Raw genomic sequence first — 27,627 nt, 5'->3', positions numbered from 1 at the left:
CCACACACAATCCCGCCCCCATCACATTACCACACACAATCCCGCCCCCCACCACATCACCACACACAATCCCGCCCCATCACATTACCACACACAATCCTGCCCCCCACCACATTACCACACACAATCCCGCCCCCACCACATTACCACACACAATCCCGCCCCCACCACATTACCACACACAATCCCGCCAACACCACATTACCACACACAATCCCCCCACCCACCACATCACCACACACAATCCCGCCCCCCACATCACCACACACAAACTCGCCCCCCCACCACATTATTACACACAATCCCGCCCCCCACCACATCACCACACACAATCCTGCCCCCCACCACATCACCACACACAATCCCGCCCCCCACCACATCACCACACACAATCCCGCCCCCACCACATCACCACACAATCCCGCCCCCCACCACATCACCACACACAATCCCGCCCCCCACCACATTACCACACACAATCCCGCCCCCCCACCACATTACCACACAATCCCGCCCCCCCACCACATTACCACACACAATCCCGCCGCCCACCACATTACCACACAATCCCACCAACACCACATTACCACACATAATCCTGCCCCCCACCACATTACCACACACAATCCCGCCCCCCCACCACAACCCCACACACAATCCCGCCCCCCTCCACATCACCACACACAATCCAACCCCCCACCACATCACCACCACACAATCCCACCCCCCACCACATCACCACCACACAATCCCACCCCCCACCACATCACCACACACAATCCCACCCCCATCACATCACCACACATAATACTGCCCCACCACATCACCACATAATCCCGCCCCCCACCACACATAATCCCGCCCCCCACCACACATAATCCCACCCCCACCACATCACCACACATAATCCTGCCCCCCCACCACATCACCACACACAATCCCGCCCCACCACATCACCACACACAATCCCGCCCATCCACCACGCATAATCTCGCCCCCACATTACCACACATAATCCCGCCCCCCACCACATCACCACACATAATCCCGCCCCCACCACATCACCCCACACAATCCCGCCCCCCCACCACATCATCACGCATAATCCCGCCCATCCACCACACACAATCCCACCCCCCACATTACCACACATAATCCCCCCCACATTACCACACATAATCCCGCCCCCCCACCACATCGCCACACATAATCCCGCCCCCCCACCACATCACCACACATAATCCCGCCCCCCCACCACATCACACATAATCCCGCCCCCCCACCACATCACCACACACAATCCCGCCCCCCACCACATCACCACACATAATCCCGCCCCCCACCACATATAATCCCGCCCCCCCACCACATCACCACACATAATCGCCCCCTTCCACCACACATAATCCCGCCCCCCACATTACCACACATAATCCCGCCCCCCACATTACCACACATAATCCCGCCCCCCACATTACCACACACAATCCCGCCCCCCACCGCATCACCAGACATAATCCCGCCCCCCCCACCACATCACCACACACAATCCCACCCCCACCACATCACCACACATAATCCTGCCCCCACCACATCACCACACATAATCCCGCCCCCCACCACATCACCACACATAATCCCGCCCTTCCACCACATCACCACACACAATCCCACCCCCCATCACATCACCACACATAATACTGCCCCACCACATCACCACATAATCCCGCCCCCCACCACACAAAATCCCGCCCCCCACCACACATAATCCCACCCCCACCACATCACCACACATAATCCCGCCCCCCCACCACATCACCACACATAATCCCGCCCCCACCACACATAATCCCGCCCCACCACATCACCACACACAATCCCGCCCATCCACCACGCATAATCTCGCCCCCCACATTACCACACATAATCCTGCCCCCCACCACATCACCACACACAATCCCGCCCCCACCACATCACCCCACACAATCCCGCCCCCCACCACATCATCACGCATAATCCCGCCCATCCACCACACACAATCCCACCCCCCACATTACCACACATAATCCCCCCACATTACCACACATAATCCCGCCCCCCCACCACATCACCACACACAATCCCGCCCCCCCACCACATCACCACACATAATCCCGCCCCCCCACCACATCACACATAATCCCGCCCCCCACCGCATCACACATAATCCCGCCCCCCCACCACATCACCACACACAATCCCGCCCCCCACCACATCACCACACACAATCCCGCCCCCACCACATATAATCCCGCCCCCCCACCACATCACCACACATAATCCCGCCCTTCCACCACACATAATCCCGCCCCCCACATTACCACACATAATCCCGCCCCCCACATTACCACACATAATCCCGCCCCCCACATTACCACACACAATCCCGCCCCCCACCGCATCACCAGACATAATCCCGCCCCCCCACCACATCACCACACACAATCCCGCCCCCACCACATCACCACACATAATCCTGCCCCCACCACATCACCACACATAATCCCGCCCCCCACCACATCACCACACACAATCCCGCCCATCCACCACGCATAATCTCGCCCCCCACATTACCACACATAATCCTGCCCCCCACCACATCACCACACACAATCCCGCCCCCACCACATCACCCCACACAATCCCGCCCCCCACCACATCATCACGCATAATCCCGCCCATCCACCACACACAATCCCACCCCCCACATTACCACACATAATCCCCCCACATTACCACACATAATCCCGCCCCCCCACCACATCACCACACACAATCCCGCCCCCCCACCACATCACACATAATCCCGCCCCCCACCACATCACACATAATCCAGCCCCCCCACCACATCACCACACACAATCCCGCCCTTCCACCACACATAATCCCGCCCCCCACATTACCACACATAATCCCGCCCCCCACATTACCACACATAATCCCGCCCCCCACATTACCACACATAATCCCGCCCCCCACCGCATCACCAGACATAATCCCGCCCCCCCACCACATACAATCCCGCCCCCACCACATCACCACACATAATCCTGCCCCCACCACATCACCACACATAATCCCGCCCCCCACCACCACATCACCACACATAATCCCGCCCCCCACCACATCACCACACATAATCCCGCCCATACACTACACATAATCCCGCCCCCCACATTATCACACATAATCCCGCCCCCCACATTACCACACACAATCCCCCCACCACATCACCACACATAATCCCGTCCCCCACCACATCACCACACATAATCCTGCCCCCCACCACATCACCACACACAATCCCGCCCCCACCACATCACCACACAATCCCGCCCCCCCACCACATCACCACACATAATCCCGCCCCCCACCACATCACCACACATAATCTCGCTCCCCCACCACACACAATTCCCGCCCCCCACCACATCACCACACAATCCCGCCCCCCCACCACATTACCACAAATAATCCCACCCCCACCACATTACCACACATAATCCCGCCCCCCCCACATTACTACACGAGGCTCTGTCCCCACACATTACCACACGAGGCTCCGTTCCCCCACATTACCACACGAGGCTCCGTCCCCACACATTACCACACGACGCTCCGTCCCCCCACATTGCCACACGAGGCTCTGTCCACACACATTACCACACGAGGCTCCGTCCCCACACATTACCACACGAGGCTCCGTCCCCACACATTACCACACGAGGCTCCGTCCCCACACATTACCACACGAGGCTCCGTCCCCACACATTACCACGCGAGGCTCCGTCCCCACACATTACCACGCGAGGCTCCGTCCCCACACATTACCACGCGAGGCTCCGTCCCCACACATTACCACATGAGGCTCCGTCTCCCCCCACATTACCACGTGAGGCTCTGTCCCCACACATTACCACACAAGGCTCCTGAGCGTGCCGAGCGTTAGCTGGCTGGAAACAGCTAGTACTATACATTACTCCTATAAATTATGTTTAATGAATGATCAGTAGAAGTATAGCTGTATGGAGCTTATATGGCATATTCGTCTCTCAAACCCAACAGGAGCAAATTGCTACCGAAATAGAGGACCCACTTTAGCTTATTTCTGTATCTTTCATTAAAAATCTTGTAGTCCACAAACATCTTATTCTATCCTTTTTACCTTTGTGTTGCCCCTTCCACGGCTCCTTATGTGATTTTGTCTTTGCATTTCCTTACTCCTCCTCATTGTGTTGGCCTAGTCATGGATAGGTCATATACTGTTCATCAGATACTTGTTGGCATAACACCTGTTTGGCTGACAATTTCTCTGGACTCCATAATTAACATATCCGCGGCCACCTATCTTCTAAGAGAACAAGGAGAACCGGAAGTCCCTAATACTTATAGGACAGCTGTCAGTATGTGCATAAATTTGGCGGTTTGGATAATTTTTTTTTTACATATATCTGACCATCATAAAGCTTTCCTCGACCCCCATATTATATGACTATCCATCTCTAATACGTGGTCACAGGATCTTATGGCCTCCCCTCTGCTGCCACCTCTACCATATCCGAGATTGGTGTTTGGTTTAAAGTCTAAACCTCCCACACCTTCAATGCCTCTTATCTGCCTCGAGATGGTCACAGGACCATTGTTATCAGTGTTGGTCCAGCTCTCCGCAAAGCTAAGTCAGAACGGAGGCCATTAGTTATAGTGACTATACGTTAGATATGTATAATTAACTTTAATATGGGGGATGGTGGGTCGCTTTAACAGTATAAAACTGGCTTGTAAGCTCAGCCTAAGAAAAGGTAGGTATTGCTGGATAGCGCTTGTAAATACATGCAATTTTGAAATTTGAGTATTACAGATTTCATTAGTTCTTGAGATATTAACACTAGTGATGTGTGAACGTGCTCGGGTAACGTGGTGTCCAAGCATGCCCGGGTGGAATCTGAGTATCTTGGGCATGCTCTAATAATATATTCGAGTCTCTGCGGCTGCATTTTTTGCATCTTTTAGACAGCTGCAACACATGTGGGGATGGCCTAACAAAGACGCAATTCCTACATGTGTTGTGGCTGTCGAACAGCCATGAGACATACAGGCGCGGGGAAAATAGAAAAAATTGGAGTCTGGCTCAACAGGATGGGATTTTCCTTTTCTTTTTCTTTTTCAAAAGAAATTATAGTGCATACAAAAGAAAAATGTACATGGTCGACATAACCCAGTCGACGCGTTTCGACTGCACTTGGCAGTCTTACTCATGACAGGTGCGGGGACTCAAATATAGTATTCGAGCATTCCCGATATACTCGGATGACACCCAAGTAGACTCGGACGTCCGCTCATCACTAATTAACACTTTTGTTTACTGCTCGTTGCCTTGGAGAACGACCACCGCTGCTACACAGCAAAACATGCCCAGTGCTTGCAAGCGCTTCTTTTTTTTTGCTTGTCAGCATGGTTTTGTTGCTGGATAAAGCTGTTACCTCCTAATCCCCCAGCGCTTGCAATCTAGACAGCAAGGATGGTCGGCCTCCTAGGCAATGAGCTGTAAACAAAAGACAAGTGTTAATCATACAGTTGGGGCAAATTTAGTGGCATGTTGCATTCCAGCAGCCACAACAGTAGTCTGTGGCTGCTGCATGGGAGAGAGAGTGCTGCCTGGAAAAAGACTGGCGGTATCACTCATGCGCTGCTGGAGCTTAATAGGCTGGGGGGCCATTTTCCATATTGGGTGTGCTAGAGATCTTTGGGTCAGACATCCTTAATCTTCATGAGCTTCACATTCAGGGTGTGAAACTCATGAAGATTAAGGATGTTTAAGGGTACCGTCACACAGTACCATTTACATCGCTACGACGGCACGATTCGTGACGTCGCAGCGTCGTATGATTATCGCTCCAGCGTCGTAGACACACGTTGCAATCACGGCGCTGGAGCGATGCCGAAGTCCCCGGGTAACGAGGGTAAACATCGGGTTACTAAGCGCAGGGGCGCGCCTAGTAACCCGATGTTTACCGTGGTTACCAGCGTAAAAGTAAAAAAAAACAAACCGTACATACTCACCATCTGATGTCCGTCAGGTCCCTCGCCGTCTGCTTCCTGCTCTGACTGAGATCCGGCCGTACAGTGAGAGCAGAGCGCAGCGGCGACGTCACCGCTGTGATCTGCTCTCACTTTCCGGCCGGCAGACAGTCAGAGCGGAAAGCAGACGGCAAGGGACCTGACGGACATCAGATGGTGAGCATGTACGGTTTTTTTTTTTTTACTTTTACGCTGGTAACCACGGTAAACATCGGGTTACTAGGCGCGCCCCTGCGCTTAGTAACCCGATGTTTACCCTCGTTACCCGGGGACTTCGGCATCGCTCCAGCGCCGAGATTGCAACGTGTGTCTACGACGCTGGAGCGATAATCATACGACGCTGCGACGTCACGAATCGTGCCGTCGTAGCGTAACATCGGGTTACTAAGCGCGGCCCTGCGCTTAGTTACCCGATGTTTACCCTGGTTACCAGCGAACGCATCGCTGGATCGCTGTCACACACAACGATCCAGCGATGACAGCGGGAGATCCAGCGACGAAAGAAAGTTTCAAACGATGTGCTACGACGTACGATTCTCAGCTGGGTGCCTGATCGCAGTAGCGTGTCAGACACTGCGAGATCGTAACAATATCGCTAGAACGTCACGAATCGTGCCGTCGTAGCGATAAAAATGCCACTGTGTGACGGTACCCTAACTCAAAGATCCCTAGCACAACCAACATAAATAATAGCCCTCCAGTTTATCAAGCTCCAGCAGCGCATGAGTGATACCGCCAGTCTTTTTCCTGTATCGTTGGTCTACTTCCTGACCGTTATCTGTACAGCAGCTGTTTTACATGCCCGTTACATGTTGACTTGAGCAACATATCAAAGTGAGTGCATCCTCCTTTTTTCTGCATACCATTGTTATCAGATAAGACCCTAGTGTGCTTTATTTGTTTCCGGTCTTCCTCATCTTTGCCTCTTACTTGCTGACGTTCACGGCCCTTGGTTTGATTAGCCGGCATGGTGCGATGTCACATGTGAATCTTTCTGCAACAATAACGTCTTGCCAGGCCTGCTAATTAAAAGTAGAGCAGGTAAAAGGTGGTACTGCCTCTGCCATGGTCATTCCATGATGGGAATGACCCTTTGCTGGTTAGGCGCTCAGCAGACACTGGGCTGGTGGCACCACTTGTTACAACCATCGGTGGTTGGCCATCTTCATAAAACCACAAAGCGTACCATTAGGGTAACAGTGACGTTCCGCTTGATGATTTGGTTTTAGAATTAGAGAGCCAAAAAAATAAGAATACATAGACTATAAAACGAGAAAACAACTACGAGTGAAGGCTGGACGCACGGCATGTGTTCTTGGGAGTTTAACCCTGCGAGGACAGGTGGAGGACCTACCGCTTGTTGTGCTAATGGCCTTGTTACAGCACATTGTGCTACTGAGCAGTGTCCCCAACCACCCGCCCAACTCATCTCACAGCTTCATCACGTCCTTCACACAGTCTAACACAGAAATAGGCGCCATCGGGTCACGCAGACGTACGAATGGTAAATAAATTGGTGTTAAATATATGTATCAGACAATTACCATGCGTGCGATTACAAGCTTAATTAAAGTTCAAGCCCCGAATGAAAGATAATCATTTGTTTTTTTTTAAAAGCACAATTAGAGGCATCCCGATAATTGCGGGTTTCACAATCATACTTTTATATTAGCAATTTCATGCGGCAGCTCCATTCTTCAAATACGCCAGCTAAAATACAGCCGGTAGGAGTCCATTGATGCCGTCTATCTATCAATTTCTGTGTTCCTCAGGCCACATGACCCACATGTTTGCTTTGTCCACACCTGTGCTCCCAACAGCAGGGCCCGGCCTTCGCCCCTTTTAACATGTCTTTGTCAGGCAGTCAATGAATGGCTAATCTTCAAACCCCCATGTTAAAAGCTATTGCAGCCCACACCGTTGTCCTGAAAACTCCTACCAGCATGCACCTGAAGCAAAGCTGGCAGCAGCCGCCTTTATGTGTTAATTACACATGCGAAGCCTATTATACGGAGAAAGGGGAACCTGCTGGCAGCGAAAATGAAGTGAATCTGCCCTTCCTGTGCACTAAGTAAATTGAAGGTTCATTTCGACCGGAGATAATAGTTTTCAGATTCCATTTTGTGTATCTGCGACTTGGAGATATACTTAACATTTAAATCATCCACAGGGGAACAAACCTCCTTCAAATTTACATGTTTTAGGCTTTGGAGCTCTTCACTTAAAATGTTAGTTATCCCCGCTGGCTCGATATGCATCCCGACCACCGCACCTTTCTGGTCGTCCTGAAGAAGGGATGTGATAAAGTTACTCACCAAATTTATTTATTAATTTATTTTATTTTTCTAATTTTTATTTTATTTTATGTTTTCTTTTTCTTGTTTAATTTTATTTTTATCATAAATTAATATAAAAGAAACAAAATAGGATTATTGTGGCGAGTGGATCATGGGCCAAACAAAAGATGCAGATGATGGCGACGATCACAGCAGTGAAAGCACAAGATCATCAGCTTGAAGGTTCTCACCATGAAAAATGTGTCGTTGTTGGACCCGAAACTAGGTCTTTTTTTTAGGTTTTAGACGTAGAAATAATAAATGGTATCTACTTCTTAGTAATAAGGCAACTCCCTTAGGCTATGTTCACATTTTTTGTTTGCAATGTACATTTAGCGTGTACCCTGGGAAAGTCGCCAACATACAGCATCTGTGTCCATAAGGTTATATCCGCCTGGCAAGGCTTATAGTGCGTCTTTTCAGCTTCCATATGGGCGGTATGCATCAGTATAATGAAAAAAATATAAGATCTGGAACAGTGCAATAGACTTTAAGATCCAAAGCTAGGATGCTTTTGCTATAATATATACATGGATTATTATTTATATAAATATATGTATTTATATATTTTTTTATACCTAAGTGGGTGCAAAACTCCACCAAGGAATCCTCCGTATCCTATTAACAGTAAAAAAAAAAATAGTGATGAGCGAATGTGCAGGGATAAAGTGTTATCTGAGCATGATCGGGTGCTAAGAGTGTCTTCGGCGTGCTCAAATAATATGTTCCCGTGGCTGCATGTCTTGTGGCTGTTTGACAGCCGCAACGCATGCAGGGATCGTCTGTTTGATAGGAAATCCCCTCATGTGTTGTGGCTTTCAAACAGCCGCGGTGAGTTGAACACATTATTCGAGCATCTCGAAGGCATTCTGTTAGCACCCGCGCACAGTGGATATCACCTTATCCCAGCATGCTTGCTCAACATTGGTAAAAAACAATAATCAAAAAAGAGGCAGCACATCTGGAAAGTGAAAAAAAGGATCCTTTATTCACTAGCAATAGCTACATGTCAGCTCACTCTGTGGAGCCTTTCTCTATATTTCTCCTGCTTAACCAATTAAATGCCTTGGTTGTGGCATCTAAGATGTTAATCTACAGCGATCAGAGTTAGTTCCGGTTGCAGAAGATATAGGTGGATGTCTGTTCTGTAAAACAGATAATAATAATCTTTATTTTTATATAGCGTTAACATATTCCGCAATTCTTTACAGTTTGCACACAATATCATCGCTGTCCCCAATGGGGCTCACAATCTAAATTACGTATCAGTATGTCTTTGGAATGTGGGAAGAAACTGGAGCACCCAGAGGAAACCCACTTAAACACGGAGAGTACATGCAAACTCTTTGCAGATGTTGTCCTTGGTGGGGTTTGAACCCAGGACTCCAGCACTGCAAGACTGCAGTGCTATCCACTGAGCCACCGTGCTGCCCCGATATGACAGATATGGCGTGGATCCACTCCATACAAATCCTCCTGACTTCTGCCATACATACATGGCACGTGTTGGGAAAAGTGAGCAGATGCGGACAGGGTTTGGGGCCGTTTAGCTCTGGGCAGGGTTTGGGGCCGTTTAGCTCTGGGCAGGGTTTGGAGCCGTTTAGCTCTGGGCAAGGTTTGAGGCTGTTTAGCTCCGAGCAGGGTTTGGGCTGTTTAGCTCCAGGCAGTGGTTGGGGCTGTTCAGCTCCGAGCAGGGTTTGGGGCTGTTCAGCTCCGAGCAGGGTTTGGGGCTGTTCAGCTCTGAGCAGGGTTTGGGGCTGTTTAGCTCCGAGCAGGGTTTGGGATGTTTAGCTCCGGGCAGGGTTTGGGCTGTTTAGCTCCAGACAGGGTTTGGGGCTGTTTAGCACTGGGCAGGGTTTGGGGCCGTTTAGCACGAGGCGGTATACCACTGCATGCCCATTCTTTCTGCCAGGCGCCGTTCACATTACGCACAGGTGCATACCAGCTTTGTAGGATACCCCTTTTTTGTTTCTTTCGGCCTTTGTACACATTTGACACTTATAAGCTTTCCTGATGCACCAAACAAAATGAATGTGCTAAATGTGAGCATAACTTTGGACAGTTTTCTTCATTTTGCTTGAGGTTTTTTTGTTTTTGTTCTTTTTGGGTGTGAAATAATTTCCATTCAACCAAGGGGGGTGAAGGGGAAGATAGTTAGTTTTTCCGTGAATATAAGTATATTTAATGCACCCGCGAAAATCCGACCTGACAATGGATGGACGCCGTCGTTGTAGCGCCATTGTGGCGTTATTGCTTTGAAGGCTGCTTTGATATTCTTGTGTAAAATAATATATTCACATAATATTCATAGCTCATTGTATAATTTTTGTTCGGCTGATGTACACGCCGCTCTGACCAAACCCTGCAGACTTTTTCTTTCGGCTTTACAAGAAATGTATAGCGTGCATTGTTATATAATCTGTCAAAGGGAACGGCAAGAATTAAACAGCCATGACACCGTATTCAGATTCTTCCTTCTGAAACTCGGGTGAAGAATGCATTTCTGACACAAGAGCATTGTGAGCGCTTCCTTACACTTTGGTTTCCTCGGTGCCCTTGCCGGATTTCTCCCAAGCTTTGCATGGCTTTTCTGGGCCTCTGATCTATAAAAAAAAAATATATATAAATATATATCTATATATATTTCACGTTTCTTAAAATCCATCTTTCATGTTGGCTTTTATTGAAATGAATAGAATCTTGCACATTTGTTAAGTGTTTTCAGGGCGCTGCGCCGGGGAGATGTACCAAGTCTCTTCGGGTCATCGGCGGGGCCAGGAACCTGAGAAAGGCATTCTTTTTTTCTATTATACAAAATATGTTACTGCTGCTTGTTCATTTTTCTTTTGTCGGAAAACGTTTATACTTTTTTTTTTTTTTTTTTTGCCTGTTCTTCATTAAATAAAATTTGCCACTTGCTTTTGAGCGTTTGATGTCACCTGTGATTGTCTGGACGATTGTCGCTGGTTCACAGTAATTAACACTTTTTAGCAGGGTTTATCATCGGGTGCTCGCCCCTGACAGTGAAATGATGGTGGGATTAGTTGGCAGTGGAGACAGTGAATTAGGTTAGAGAATGATTGGGATTTCTGTAAGGGATGGATTATTACACCTAAGGTTATTACTGTACAGAAACTGCAGGAACTGAAGTCTTATAAAGTTATGACAAGAATGAAAATCTTACTTAGAGAAGTTTTCCCAGACTGACAACCTCATTTCTTGCGGTCTATCCATTTCCAGGGCCATAAACAACCGTTCAAGGGAATCTGTCACTAGCTATTTGCCACCTATTCTGAGAGCAGCATAATGTAGAGACAGAGAGCCTGATTCCAGCTGTGTCACTTACTGTTTTGCTTACAGTAGTTTATGTAAAATTCCTGTTTTATCAGCAGGAGATTATCACTAGAAGGCTAGTAAACCTGCTGCCATATAGTCCTCCATATTCATGAACTCTATACAATCCCGCCCCAACCACTGATTGGCAGCTTTCTGCCTATGCACAGTGTGCACAGAAAGCTACCAATCAGGGTTCTACAGAGCTCAGCATTCAGAGAACTGCTAGATCTGCAACTGAGAAAACAGGGATGTTATCAAAACTGCAGCAAGAAGCCCAGTAAGGCCTCATTCAGATGTTTGTTTTTCACATACAAGTTCTATCCTTTTTTTTCCACATATAACACGCTTACCTATTGTCTATGGAACTGTTCACATGTCCTTGGCTTTTTGCCGACCGAGTGGTCTGTGCAAACTTGCGGAGACGTGTCTGATATTGATTTGAGTGTCGTATCAAAATCCCCAATGAAAGTCTATGGGTCTGTGAAAAAAAAGGAAAGTATTTGGCACCATCTTTGTGATGCGTGTTTTTGACTGATGGAGGAAGGTAGAGAAACTTTTTTTTTATCATCCATAAAAAAAACTAATGAAACTGTGCCGAAAATCACTGATGGCGCCCTGATGACGCTCTAATGGTGCCCTGATGATACCCTAATGACGCTCTGACAGCGCCCCGATGACACCCTAATGGCGCCCTGATGACTCCCTGATGGTGCCCTGATGACGCTTTGATGGCGCCCTGATGATGTTTTGATGGCATCCTGATGGCACTCTGATGATGCCCTAATGACGTTCTGATGGTGCCCTGATGGCACTCTGATGGCGCTCTGATGACGCTTTGATGGCGCCCTGATGATGTTTTTATGGCATCCTGATGGCACTCTGATGATGCCCTAATGACTTTCTGATGATACTCGGATGACTCCCTGATGACGCTTTGATGGCACCTTGACATTCTGATGGCGCTCTGATGACGCTTTGATGGTACCCTGATGGCACTCTGATGACGCCCTATTGATGTTCTGATGACGCTTTGATGGCGCCCTGATGATGTTTTGATGGCGCCCTGATGATGTTTTGATGGCATCCTGATGGTGCTCTGATGATGCCCTAATGACTTTCTGATGATACTCGGATGACTCCCTGATGACACTTTGATGATGCCCTGATGACATTCTGATGACACCCTGATGACGCTCGCATGACTCCCTGATGAGGCTTTGATGGCGCCCTGATGACGCTTTGATGGCACCCTGATGACGCCCTGATGGCTCTCTGATGACGCCCTGATGATGTTTTGATGGCACCCTGATGGCGTCCTGATGATGCCCTAATGACGTTCTCATGATGCTTTGATGACCCCCTGATGACGCACTGATGGCACCCTGATGACGCCCTGATGGCACCCTGATGATGCTCGGATGACACCCTGATGACGCTCTGATGATGCCCTGATGGCACCCTGATGACGCTCGGATGACACCCTGATGACGCTCTGATGGCACCCTAATGGCGCTCTGATGACGCCCTGATGGCTCTATGATGATGTTTGGACGACACCCTGACGCTCTGATGGTACCCTGATGGCGCTCTGATGGCACTCTGATGACGCCCTGATGGCACCCTGATGGCACTCTGATGACACCCCGATGGCACCCTGATGATGCTCGGATGATGCCCTGATGGCATCCTGATGACGCCCTGATGGCGCTATGACGACGCCCTGATGGTGCTATGATGACGCCCTGATGGCACACAGATAAAAATCACTGATGAAACTCCCATCTATTTTTTTCACAGGTCAAAACAACTGATGTCTCAACGAGGACTAAGTGACACATCTCTGAAATCATAGTATCTGCCCCTATATCATGCTGCTCTCAGATGTGGTGACAGATTTCCTTTAACTGACCATGGCTCTTCAGCTGCCATATTTGCTCCAGCCCTTCATCTTTACTCATGTGATATGATTCATGATTCACACTGTATGGATCCTTGGATTCAATATGGATGGGTCTTGCCAGTCTCATTTCCACATCTTGATACTGCTGACACAGGGCTGGTTGATTCATTGGCACAAACTCCTCACGGGACTCCAGGTGAAAAACAAAAAAATGCTAACTAACATTTAGGAGCAAAATAATTTTTTAGTTGCAAAGTTGAATAAGTAAAGAATAAAATGTTATCATAAAAAAATTAATGTAATGGACTGGACCCATGGGTGTTGTGGGCAAGCCTTTACACAGTTTCTTCGAGATTGTCCCAGAATCGACACTTGCTTTCAGTGGACTGTAAAGCTCTATTTGAAATTTGCCCTAAATGTGTCATTGCCAAGAGGTTGTCCCAAGATACACACTTATCTGGGGCTCATTTATAAACCGTGCTTTTTTTGTAACCAGATGAATATATAGTTCACGCTGCCGCTGGATGCCCCAATGTCTTTGCCCTTAGATGTCACAAGAAACAAAATAGTGCCCAAAACAGGGGTTGTGTTTTTGTACCACTCTGTGGAATCTGTGAAGGTAGTAACCAAGTATCTGCAGAGCAGCTGAAATTCACACCCGTGGTCCGGACACTCAGCGTGAAATGGACTTCCATGTGGGAATGGTCTTTACCACCTGAGCACACTACATACCGCACAATAATCATGTGCAAAAGTGCTACACAATACCCGAATGGAAATACCAAAAACTTATGTAGAGGGAAGATGAAAAAAAGAATTAACCTTGGAGATTTGAGTTTTGTTCATTGTGCGGCTTAAGTATACTGCAGGCGAGAACAATATAGACCTACAGCATATCTAACCAGAAAAAGTATGGTCTACTAGCACAAGACTATGGTTTAGTGGATGTCAAGGCTGAGAGATTCCTAGACGCGGTTTTATGGACAATGGCTGTAATGTCTTATGTACAAACTGGATTTTTTTTTTGTTTTGCCACAAATCTACCAACGCAGTAGTAGCACAGTAGAGCTCACTCCAATATCTGCAAAGCCAAATTTCTTTAAAGGTGTCTTCCAGCCTGAGGATCTCGATGACCTATTCGTACAATAAGTCTTACTTAAAGTTGAGCAAAATTAGCTTTACAGTACCCTGGTCCTGCGGCCACGCCAGTAGCCCATGGATGCCGTACCAGAGATCTGCAAACCCCCTAATATTTGCGGCATTCTGTTGTCTGCCTGATGTTCAAGGTCTGAATAATAAAAAGAAATCCCCTTATTGGAGGAGGTGCTGGCTGTCGGACCTCTGCCAATCTGACATTGATGACCTATTCTAAGGATGGATCGGCGAGATAGCTAAACCTGGAAGATCCCTTTAAGCTCTGTGCTGTCTCATGAATGGAGATGGTTGGTTTTCTGATGACTGCAATGAAATATAAAGCGACTGCAGCATTAAGTATGGGTCCTGCTGTGGATTCACCACGAATTTTACCCCCCCACTGCATTGAAAGTGAAAGGTGAATATTCATGGCGCTTCAGAGCCAGAATGGGCATGCCTTGGATCTGAATATCCGCAGTGCTTTAGTTGTTGTGCAGCACCGGTATTACAATGGTAAGATCTCAGTCACTTAGCTTGTGCAGTAATCTGCTGTGTACATCCACTGGTGAAATCTTCAGCAAATCCACCAATTCAACCCAATATCCTGGTGATGACCAAAATGTGGTAAAACATTTAGCCAGTCTAGTATCACTGAACTGGACCTGGTATTCCCCAGATAGACTTACGGTAAATAGAATCTGTCTCCAGGGTTTTGCTATTTAATCTGAGAGCATCATGATATAGGAGCAGAAACCCTGATTCCAGCCATGTGTCACCTACTGGTCTTTGCTTTGCTGTTTCAATAAGGTCAGTATTTTATCAGCAGGAGATTATCACTGCAGGACTAGGTGTCTTGTGCCTCCTTGTCCAAACACCCCCAGCACTGATTAACAGCTTTCTGTGTACACTATATATTGACAAAAGCAGCCAATCAGTGCTGTGGGCGGGGTTATACACAGCTCAGCATTCTAAGGTCTGCTAGATCTGCACTAGAGAAAATTGTGATTGTATCACACCTGCTGCACCCAGTAAGGTAAGTGATACATTTCTGGAATCAAGGTCTCTGTCCCTACATCATATTGCTGTCAGATTACTTAGCAAAAAACTGCTATTAGATTCCCTTTAAAGGCAATGGACACCTTTTGCATTTGTTAGTGGTTACTTTAAGCTTATTAAATTGGACAGAATTTCATTTCTACGTTATTTAACCCCCATGATATACAGCTCGGTCCAAGATTCAGATTTGTCTCATGTTGGGAGAGTCTATTCCTGTTAAAGGGAGCCTGTCTGCAGGTTTTCAGATCCCAAACTAATGTCATCTATGTAAATTCCCAGTACCTTTTTGTTTTAGAAGTTTGTTTTCTGTTTTGTAGAAATTGGCCAATTTTTATGCAAATGAGTCACAAGTGCCGGAGGCTTGGCTTTGCACTTCTATCCTTCTTTTCCTGCCTCCTGCCGGCCTCTGTGACTAACAGGTCACTTTTCTTTCTGACCTGCTCCTCCACCTGAGATTCCACGCAAGCGCCATCATTCCCAGAGGCGGTTCAGGTGCGGAGAATTGGCGTGCTGCACAAAGTCAGAATTGCAAGGTGCAGGAGGTGCTGTCCCCCTGGAACACTCTTACTTCACAGATGCAATTACTTTACTACCACGTGAAGGCAAAATAGACGTATGTTCAGACTTATGGGTGCAGGAATATGTCATTTTGCCTTTACGTGGTAGTAAAGTAGTCACATTCCCAGAGGCGGCACATGCACAGATTGATAGTCTGGCTCTCAAACTTTATCATGACCTTACTGCTCATGTTCTGCTCCAAGAGGAATCATGACATTTGCATGAGATCTCAGGAGGGCGAGCGGATCACAGAGGAGAGTGACCTGTCAGTCACTTTCAGGAGGCAGACGACGAAAGAGGAAGTATAACATTTCACAGATGGATTTCTATAATCTATACAGCTTCTATCCTGAACTTATTTTCTCCTCATGTGTTTTCCTCCTTTTCTATAGCTTCTCCTCATAGGAGTGATATACAATATTTAAATACCTCCATATACTGTCCATATAATAAAGCTAATCATGACAGTGCTTATAGTGGTAGATATAATAGTTGTGTTTAAGGGCATTTGTCAGTATGATCAGCCGTCCATACGGGCATTTTGGGCATTGGAAGCTGAATAAAATGATACCTTGATATCTACGATCTGATGTTTTATTCTAGAGAAATCCACATTTTTCTTAATATGTAAATAAGCTGTTAAGATCTATGGTCCGGACATAGATCTCCCCGAGAATCTGCCTCCAGTGAAAGGAGGAGTTACCAGTGTGAGACCTGTAGATCAGGAGAGCGGACAGTCAGTCATTACTTAGCTCACACTGGTAATACTCCACTTCATTTACAATAATCTCTGGAGGCAGATTCTCAGGGAGATCTATGTCCGGCCCATAGATCTTAACAGCTTATTTACATATTAAGAAAAATGTGGATTTCTCTGGAATAAAACATGGGATTGCAGATATCAAGGTGTCATTTTATTCAGCTTCCTATGACCTACATGCACATATGGACGGATTAGGAGAGGTGATCCTACTGACAGATTTCCTTTAAACCATGTGTGTATTTTAGCAGCTGCCATAGAGGAAGCCTGTCTCCTGTTATTGGCAGTTACACTTTCTAATTATACAGCATCATAAGCTAATGGATCTGTAGAGCAAAAAAGAAAATCTTTCAGGATCTTTTTGTCATTCTTTATTTCTTTACTTTATGTTTTAGTCACATTTGTATATAAATTGTTTGCCCTGAACACAGTTTGCCCTATGAAACAATTAAACTAGAAGACACAGAAGAAGTAAATGAAACAAGAGCTAATTCCGTCTTCCAGCTTGCAGAAGCTCACGCTGTCTTGCTGGCACTGAAGCACCATCAGCAATATGAAAACCTTTAGATTAAGCATCATCTGTGCAACGTTGTATCCAGCCCGCAATCCATCAGCTAAATGAAATTGTTACATTAAATCTGAATATATATATATATATATATATATATATATATATATATATATATATATATATATATATATATATATTGCTTAATCTAAATATGTCTCTCTGTAGAATACCTTAATGTCGGGCTCTGAACGCAATCTCATCTGTCGGCAGCAGATTTCAACACTTGTGACCATGTAATTAAACACATTATGCCTACTAGTCCATCTCTTGATTAGTCGTAGATCACGTGAAGATGGACATGTTGCCGTTAATTAAATTTCTCAGATGTGAATTCTTATGTCTGTGTAATGTCACCTTAAGCTTCGGACGTATTATTAAGGGTTAGCTTGGACCTTGATTTCTCTTTATTACTCTCCCCAGTTCCATCGTTATACATTTTTTCTCAGAGACTTCATAAATTATATTCACACATTAGAAACATTCCGCAAAAAGATTTGCAACAAAGAAGAAGAAAAATAATCTTGCATTTTGCTCCAGATTTTACCCTATGCCCAGTATAATTTTACCAATCTAAGAACCCCTTTTAACGATACATGAGAGATCTAAGTTGTCTTCATTTACAAAGTACGCCTTTCTTTCTACATCTGCTTAAAGAAAATGTTTGGGATTTTGGAGGAGTGTCTCAACCCAGATTAAGGACCAATAATCGCTAAATATGGTTTTATAAGGACATTCTCCATCATTGTCCAGCGTAATCGTGGCAGCTATTGTCCAATGTTCCTTCATGGCTTCATTGGATTGTTTGTGGGCCTGAAAAATAATCATTGTCAGCAGTACATCTTCTATCGTCACGGGAATATGCAAAGTGTAAGGAAAAACGGTAGCAGTGTGAATAGACATTGTTATGTAACATGCGAACTTCTAAGTAGAGACAATTCATTATAACTCATCCACACGTTGCAGCTATTCCCTGCACATAAACTGACCTGTGATGTGGATTGTCCAGCTTGGTGCATGTCAACTTATTTTTCCGAATTTAGCTTGGACATCGCCCTTGCAATGTGCAGGCTGGCAATGCCACAACAACATCTATAGGCACACCTGCAAGTAACATATGTAGAGTTTGCTGCTATTTTGTGGCTACATCTGAAAAGAATTGCCTTAAAGGGAATCTGTCATCAGGTTTTTGCAATTTAATCTGACAACAGCATAATGTCCTGGTAGAGACCCTGATTCCATGTATGTTTTACGTATTAGGCTGTGTGTTATAGTTTCAACACAATCAGAATTTTATCAGCAAGAGATTACCACTGCAGGACTAGGTCTCTTGTGTGGACCAGTCAGGCTAATCTGTGTAACCCCGCCCCCATCAGTGATTGGCAGCTTGCGAACAATGCATAGTGTACACAGAAAACTGCTCGCCAGTGGTGTGGGCAGGGTTATACACAGCTCAGCATTCTGAGCACTGCTACATCTACAAAAGAAAAACAGGAATTCTTATCAAAACTGCAACAAGCAGCCCAGTAAGTGACACATCACTGGAATCAGGCTATCCACCACTACATTATGCTACTCTCAAATAACATTGCAAAAACCTGGTGACAGATGTCTTTCAAAGAGGTTTTCCGGTTTTGGAAAACTCCTTCCCATCATCTACAGTTTGTTTTAAAATCAACAAACTGCTCTTTACTCTCCCTCCCCAGGTCCGGATCTGAGTCTCCACCGTTGCGCCACGTTTCTGTTATTTGTGGCAGCGCTGACGTCCCGTCAACAGCGCTGCAGCCAATAAATGAAAAAAGCCCCCGAGATTACTGGAGACTCATCACTTGACCAGGGGAAGGCGAGTAAAGGGTAGGTGTTATTGTTGTTTGTTTGTTTGTTTTTTTAACAAACTGCAGCCAGGAGATATGTATTTTTTTGAAACCAGAAAAGACTTTTAAAGAGAACCTGCCACAAGATTCATGCTAAATTGATGAAGTGGAGCCTCGCTGCCGGATTACAGCCAGTTCTGTCTTTTAAGCTTTTCAGTCGATGTGTGTACATAGGAAGAGAGTTGTTAATCAACTTGAGCTGGGCTGGAGAGGTCGCATCGGACTAGTCAGATCTCACCCTATAGTCCCCGGCGGGCTTTTCAAACTATCCTACAGCAATCAACCTAGTGACCGTCATGAAAGCAGGGACCCTTCATACTGCTTGCGTTTGCCTCTGTAAAAGGTCTTCACACTAGGCGTTTTTTTTGTTTATGCTAATTTTAAGCTGCGGTTTACAGTACCAGTCATGTCTGAGACTTCAGAAATCTCATGCAGACTTTGGGGTTTTTGTCATCAGGATTTTGTGCTTTGCATGTTTTTTTGTTTTTTTTGCACAATGGAGCATGTCACTTCTTTCAGCGTTTTTCACCCATTGACATAAATGGGTGGTGAAAAAATGCACCAAAAACGCAGGGATCAGGTTTTGCTGCATTTTTTTGTGCCAAAACCGGATTCTAAAGAATAGGACTTTTTTTTTCCCCAACACTAAACTTTATCAGCATGCACGAGAAGCAAATCTAGCATGTCAAAATCGCAGCAAAAAAACACATAAAAAAAAACAAGATAAACATGCTTTTTTCTTCCGTATCTTATTTCCTTGCCAAGAGATCAGGTGTTGCTGCAGAAAAAAAATGCCTAGTGTGAACTTACCCTTAATGAGCATCAGTTGGCTTGTTATATTGTCGGGTGACGCATATCACGAGCAGAAATCTGTGCTTTACTGGGTTAGCCCCTTCTATAACATCTTCTTGCCTTATCATGAGCTGTTCTCTAACCCTGACAACCTCTTTTGGAAATATACTGTATGTCCTGTGTGTAACGGTGTAAATAATACGCCCCAGTCCTGCTTTGGACAGGTGATCACAGAGCCTCGTGTTATACAAGGTATCTTGAGCCATCCTTTGCATGTGTGGAAGGTGTTAAGTTTATCTGATTGCGTTCTCGCCATACATTGTAAGAAGTGCGCTCCATCAGATCCCGAATTGTTTCCTTATTGTTACCCGATGTGGTTACATGACATTCTTTTGAAGATTTTCCATGCTGATCATTCTACGCGATAACCTTTTGGCCTTGTGGGAAATGTTTGTTTTCCGGGGGAATCGCTGTGACCACTGACAAAGGAGCAGCTAATGAAAGCCACCCCATCGTTTGATTTTTTTTTTTGTCTTTCGGCCACTTTTGGTAATATATATATTTATTCCATGGGGATTTCTTACACATTACACTGCCAGTTGCTTCAAATGGAAGGGAAACTGAATGCTAGAAAAAAACTTTAGATTTGCGCCCAAGGAAAACTTAAAACATTTTTTTATTTATTAATAATCATCATCACAATGAACATGGAGGAGATTGAAGAGCGCCTGTTTCTACTAACTCAGATGGCCACAGCCATGATCATACACTTCTTACGTATCATGTGAATTATGACATTGTTTTCTTATGTTTGTTTTTGCATTTTATTTTTACGCCATCTGGTATAAATGACATATTAAATATATTCTGAGGGGGTCGTTACAATTCTGACAAAGGAAAATTTATAAAGGTCCCAATTAATCCAATAGTTGGTGCCTGAAAGCTGGCGTAAAACTGTTGCAGATGTCACAACATTTTTAGGCGCATGCTTATGCAACAATTTTGCGTGTATTGCCCGTTTTACCTCCGTTACGCCAGCGTTTTTAAAAACTGTGGATCTTATTGTGAGGGGCATAATCTATTCCGTCCTGATAAATTCACTAAAAGCAGAAATTGTTTCTCCTGATGCCCCAAATGCCTATTAAAGATCAACTCTCCTAACCCGTCTATATGGGTATGCAGGTCATAGAAAGTGGACTAAAATGATGTCTTGACCTCTTCGATCCAATGTTTTATTGTAGAGCAATCCACAGTTTTCTTAATTTGTAAATTAGCTGTTTAGATCTATGGGACGGACATAGATCTCCTTGAGACTGCCTCCAGAGATTATTTTACATTAAAGGAGGAGTTACCAGTGTGAGACATGCAATGACTGACATATTGCAACAAAAGAAAGTAGGAAGAAAACCTACAGAGTATATTTGCTCATTAAAAAAATACTTTATTGACTTGATACATACATAGACAAAAAATAAAAAAAACGGAGGCTGCTAAGCACACATGCAGGGGAACATAGGCATATGCAGAAGGTGAAGGGACATGCAAAGTGTAGCATGAGTATAACATAGCCCCCTAATTATACTGTGATTAATTGGTTAAAGCTTTCCAACACATATGTGCAACAGAAGGGGAGCTAGAATAATGGCATGTAAACTTACATGTAACTACTGTCATCAGCTGCCTGCAGCATTCCCACTGCCCCAACGCACGTTTCGCTAACTCTCTATCAGGAGGACCTCCTGATGAAGAGTTAGCGAAACGTGCATTGGGAATGCTGCAGGCAGAAGGTGACAATTACATGCAAGTTTTTTTTTTTCTACAAACATTCTCATCTCCCCTCCCCCCACCCCCTAGTAAGTGATGTGGACACCCGATCCCCTGCTACTATAATGCATGGCAATATTTCTGTGTAGCCCATGGCCCTTTCGACACTGTACCCTGAATATTGCAGTATTATGGCAAACATGTCGAGGGAGCTCTGCCAATATGACTACGTGCTCCTTCAGACATCCGTACAAGATAATCGCTCCTTGTTTCATCAGTGGTCTTGTTGGGGTTTGTTCTGATTTTCATCTGAGTTTGGTCCAAGTTTCATCAGTTTTTCTCTAGTGAGTAAAAAAAAAGGTTTCTCTACCTTCTCTTATCTGGCGGTCCATGAAAAATGGATGGCGTCCAAGTGCTGTCCAATATTTCTTACTGACTAGTTGACTTGCATTGACGATTTTGATCTGATGCTTGGATCAATATCGGACATGTTTTCACAGATTTCCAGGTGCCAGAATGGTCTGTTTTGGTCCCATCCGCTGTATTTTTTTTAACTAGAATTGGCAATCAGGACTTTATCCAAACTGTATGAGATGGAGATGGAGTTGGAAACTAAAAGAAAAAATGCTAATCAAATATTTTATTCTATCAGTGGTCTGCATATCTTGTATTTTCTAGTATTTAATGACTGTCAAGTGTCCTAAATTACCGTAGCTTCTAATTGAAGAATTGAATTTCTTTTGACAGTAGGAGGAAAATGTAGATTTACATGACGTGTACATGGATTGGTATTTTCAGTGCTGAATATTGATTCCCTGTTCCTTTATCTTTTGTAGTGCTCCGATGCCCTACCTCATAGGAATACACTCAAGCCTAATGGAAGTAAGTTATTTTTCTTTGTATGATTAAGGCGTAAAGGGTCTTTCCAGTTCTTCTGTCACTGGGTAGTATTTGCTTAGAAAATATAGTTGCAATCTGCCAACATCAGTCTAGAAGCCCATAGACCACCTATGACAAGTCCGTAAAAAAGCTGACACAGAGCCTGCACAGAGGTCCTCTTTGTAAACTTAGGTGTACAGAGGTTTTATTTCTGTCCATTCCAATAGAAAAATAAATCATGACTCGCTTCATCTCGTTGCACACGAGAGTCAGCTGTACTTACTGAGCAGAAGCACACTGCTCCTGCCTAAGAACGCACACAGAGTGGTGCACAACCTCAGCCCCTGCCTAAGAACGCACAGAGTGGTGTACAAGCTTAGCCTCTGCCTAAGAGCGCACAAAGAGTGGTGCACAAGCTCAGCCCCTGCCTAGGAACGCACACAGAGTGGTGCACAAGCTCTGCCCCTGCTTAAGAACACACACAGTGATACACAAGCTCATCCCCTGCTTAAGAACGCACACAGTGATGCACAAGCTCAGCCCCTGCTTAAGAACGCACAGAGTGGTGCCGCTGTTTAATAACGCACACAGAGTGGTGCACAAGCTCAGCAGAAAGTCATGCACTGTTCTGTGCACAATCAGACACAAGCTCAGTGCTTCTGCCTCCTAAGCACTGCACTTCTCATAAATCTTCTGAGTGTCGGTGGCAAACTCAGAATCCAAACCACCAACAATCTTCACATATTAAAAAAAAAATTAAGTTAAAGAATGACTAAACTTTATTTTTTTTACATTGTTCTCAAGCATTGTAAAGTTATGAAACTTTGAAAATCACTTGATTACAGGATGTGTTTTAACTCCTAGAACAGAAAAATCCATGCCCTGCTTTTCTGCTTTTCCCCAGTCTATGTTCCTGCCTTAAGTGGTATTGTTCTCTGAATGTACTCATGTGGAGCACTGATGATGGCAGTGAAAAGGTCAGCTCAGCCCCTGTCTCCTCCTCTGAGTGTTGTGTTTGTTTGAACCATCCCCTGCAGTGCTTATACCCAGAGTTAGTGGGAAACAGGTGCTGAGCCGACCCATCACTGCCATCATCTGTACTCCAAATGAGCACGTTCTAATGTCGGTGCAACTGAAGGCAGGAAAATAGACTGTGGAAAAGCAGGGATTTCAAAGCCACTAATATACATTTTTTATAAGAGTCAAATTGCCTGATAAAGGCACAGTTAATTGGCATACTCAGGAGAAATTGCAGAACTTATTGTACCATTCATTTTATCCTATTATACTTTTGAAAATTAAAAACTTGGAAAATTTGTACTGGAAAAAATGGTAATGTTTAATTTACTTAGCCCGATGTGAATCTCTTTAGGGTTAAAAATGCTCACTATACCCCTAGCCTAGATGAATTCTTCAAGAGGTGTTGTTTCCAAAAATAGGGTCACTTGTGGGGGTTTCTGCTGTTTTGGCATGTCAGGGCCAAATGTGACATGGCGTCCTGTATCTATTCCAGCCACAATTACACTTCAGAATTCAATTGGCACTTTTTCCCTTCTGAGCTCTGCCATGCGCCCAAACAGTAGTTTTACACCACATATGGGGTATTGGTGTACTTCGTAGAAATTGCAAAACAAATTGTATGGTCCAACCTGCCCTACCCTCTCCTAGTGTGTCATCACCCATCCCCTGCAGACTGTGAGCCCTCGCGGGCAGGGTCCTCCCTCCTTATGTACCCATGTGCCTTGTTTTTTGCTCATGTTTAATGTATTTGTCTATATTTGCCCCGTATTCACATGTAAAGCACCATGGAATAAATGGCGCTATAAAAATGTATAATAATAATAATTTCCTCTCATTAAAAATTTGTGACTGGCGCAATATTTTTGCAGGAAAATGGCTCAAAGTTATAAAATTCTCTAGAGCACCCGGGGCTTTCAAGGTGCTCACCACACCTTTTAGATAACTTTTGTGAGGGGTCTAGTTTACAGAATGTGGTCATTTTGAGGGCTTTTTTCTCCACTGTTTAAGCACATCAGGGTCTCTGCAAACACGACATAATATCTATCTATTCTAGTCAGTTTTGCTCTCCAAAAGTCAAATGGTACTCTTTCCCTGCCATGTTCCCAGGCAGTAGATTTCCACCAAATGTGGGGTATTGTTGTACTCAGGAGTGATTGCATTGTATTGGGATCCATTTTCTCCTGTTACCTTTGTGAAAAAGAAAAATTTGGGGCTGAAGTAACATTTTTGTTGGAAAAACCACGAAAAAAATTATATATACCTTTTTAGAAAACAATGTTTTTAAAATTACATATACATCTGTACCTGCGCTAAACTTATAGTGCACTAGTAGGGAAACCCAATGAAATTTAATTTACCTGTGCGATGTGGAGTTTGTTTAAGGAAATTTGCTTGTGCATATGAATATCAGATCATGGATTAATCATGAAGAGGGACTAGGGAGGGAAAAAGTTGGCAATTAAAAATTATATATAAATGGAAATAAAGTCACAAGTAATTAACATTTGGTGTGTAGCTTACTTACTATAAAGATAAGGGTGCTACTAAAATTAATAGTATAGGTGTTGTGGAGGATGTTTATTGATCCGTAAGGCTGGATCGCTAATGTGCAAGTTAAAAAACTAACACCCTGTGAGTGCGTTCCTTGGAATAAGAAGGGTGCGTGCTACACTACTTGCAGAGTTCAGTACCTAAGATGCAGGCGCTGGTTTAGAAAGAAGGAGAGACAATCTCCATTAATCCTTGATGGTAGGCTAGAAAACAGTTGTACTTAGCTGGATCGAAGATTTTCTTTCTGTTAATCAGGCGGCTTCTGCAGGCGCCGTCCCGGCCGGTGACGAGCGCTTACGCGGCCTGGATTCTGTGAGTCCGGTGTGTTGCTTCGCAGGACCTGCAGGTGCGTTCGGGTCACGTGATCACTGATCACGTGGTGCCCTTGGTGTTGGTACGGAGCGCTGTGGGAGCGCTTTGGCTCCCACAGCGCTCCGTACCAACACCAAGGGCACCACGTGATCAGTGATCACGTGACCCGAACGCACCTGCAGGTCCTGCGAAGCAACACACCGGACTCACAGAATCCAGGCCGCGTAAGCGCTCGTCACCGGCCGGGACGGCGCCTGCAGAAGCCGCCTGATTAACAGAAAGAAAATCTTCGATCCAGCTAAGTACAACTGTTTTCTAGCCTACCATCAAGGATTAATGGAGATTGTCTCTCCTTCTTTCTAAACCAGCGCCTGCATCTTAGGTACTGAACTCTGCAAGTAGTGTAGCACGCACCCTTCTTATTCCAAGGAACGCACTCACAGGGTGTTAGTTTTTTAACTTGCACATTAGCGATCCAGCCTTACGGATCAATAAACATCCTCCACAACACCTATACTATTAATTTTAGTAGCACCCTTATCTTTATAGTAAGTAAGCTACACACCAAATGTTAATTACTTGTGACTTTATTTCCATTTATATATAATTTTTAATTGCCAACTTTTTCCCTCCCTAGTCCCTCTTCATGATTAATCCATGATCTGATATTCATATCCACAAGCAAATTTCCTTAAACAAACTCCACATCGCACAGGTACCGTATATACTCGAGTATAAGCCGACCCGAGTATAAGCCGACCCCCCTAATTTTGCCACAAAAAACTGGGAAAACTTATTGACTCGAGTATAAGCCTAGGGTGGAAAATGCAGCAGCTACCGGTGAATTTCAAAAATAAAAATAGATGCTCCATACTGTTCATTATGGCCCCATAGCTGTGCCATATAGTGCTCTGCACCATTATTGCCCCATAGCTGTGCCATATAGTGCTCTGCACCGTTCATTATTGCCCCATAGCTGTGCCATATAGTGCTCTGCACCATTATTGTCCCATAGCTGTGCCATACAGTGCTCTGCACCATTATTGCCCCATAGCTGTGCCATATAGTGCTCCGCACCGTCCATTATTGCCCCATAGCTGTGCCATACAGTGCTCTGCACCATTATTGCCCCATAGCTGTGCCATATAGTGCTCTGCACCGTCCATTATTGCCCCATAGCTGTGCCATACAGTGCTCTGCACCATTATTGCCCCATAGCTGTGCCATACAGTGCTCTGCACCATTATTGCCCCATAGCTGTGCCATATAGTGCTCTGCACCATTATTGCCCCATAGCTGTGCCATATAGTGCTCTGCACCGTCCATTATTGCCCCATAGCTGTGCCATACAGTGCTCTGCAACATTATTGCCCCATAGCTGTGCCATACAGTGCTCTGCACCATTATTGCCCCATAGCTGTGCCATATAGTGCTCTGCACCATTATTGCCCCATAGCTGTGCCATATAGTGCTCTGCACCATTACTGCCCCATAGCTGTGCCATATAGTGCTCTGCACCGTTGCCCCATAGCTGTGCCATATAGTGCTCTGCACCATTATTGCCCCATAGCTGTGCCATATAGTGCTCTGCACCATTACTGCCCCATAGCTGTGCCATATAGTGCTCTGCACCATTACTGCCCCATAGCTGTGCCATATAGTGCTCTGCA

The 27,627-nt window shown here is 45.3% G+C and overlaps 1 protein-coding gene across 8 annotated transcripts in view; it reads left to right on the top strand.

The window, feature by feature from the left end:
- DENND1A (DENN domain containing 1A) overlaps positions 1-27,627 on the top strand; it is an 851,690-nt gene that overhangs the window by 424,298 nt on the left and 399,765 nt on the right. For all 8 annotated transcript variants that reach the window (XM_077283539.1, XM_077283536.1, XM_077283537.1 and 5 more), the window contains one exon: positions 23,032-23,077. In XM_077283539.1, the coding sequence (XP_077139654.1) occupies positions 23,032-23,077 (46 nt within the window). The remainder of the gene's footprint in view (positions 1-23,031; positions 23,078-27,627) is intronic.

The sequence above is a fragment of the Ranitomeya variabilis genome, chromosome 2 (assembly GCF_051348905.1).
Source record: "Ranitomeya variabilis isolate aRanVar5 chromosome 2, aRanVar5.hap1, whole genome shotgun sequence".
In the NCBI taxonomy this organism is placed as follows: domain Eukaryota; kingdom Metazoa; phylum Chordata; class Amphibia; order Anura; family Dendrobatidae; genus Ranitomeya; species Ranitomeya variabilis.
The sequence above is the reverse complement of the archived record's forward strand: the minus strand, read 5'-3'. Positions and strand labels throughout refer to the sequence as shown.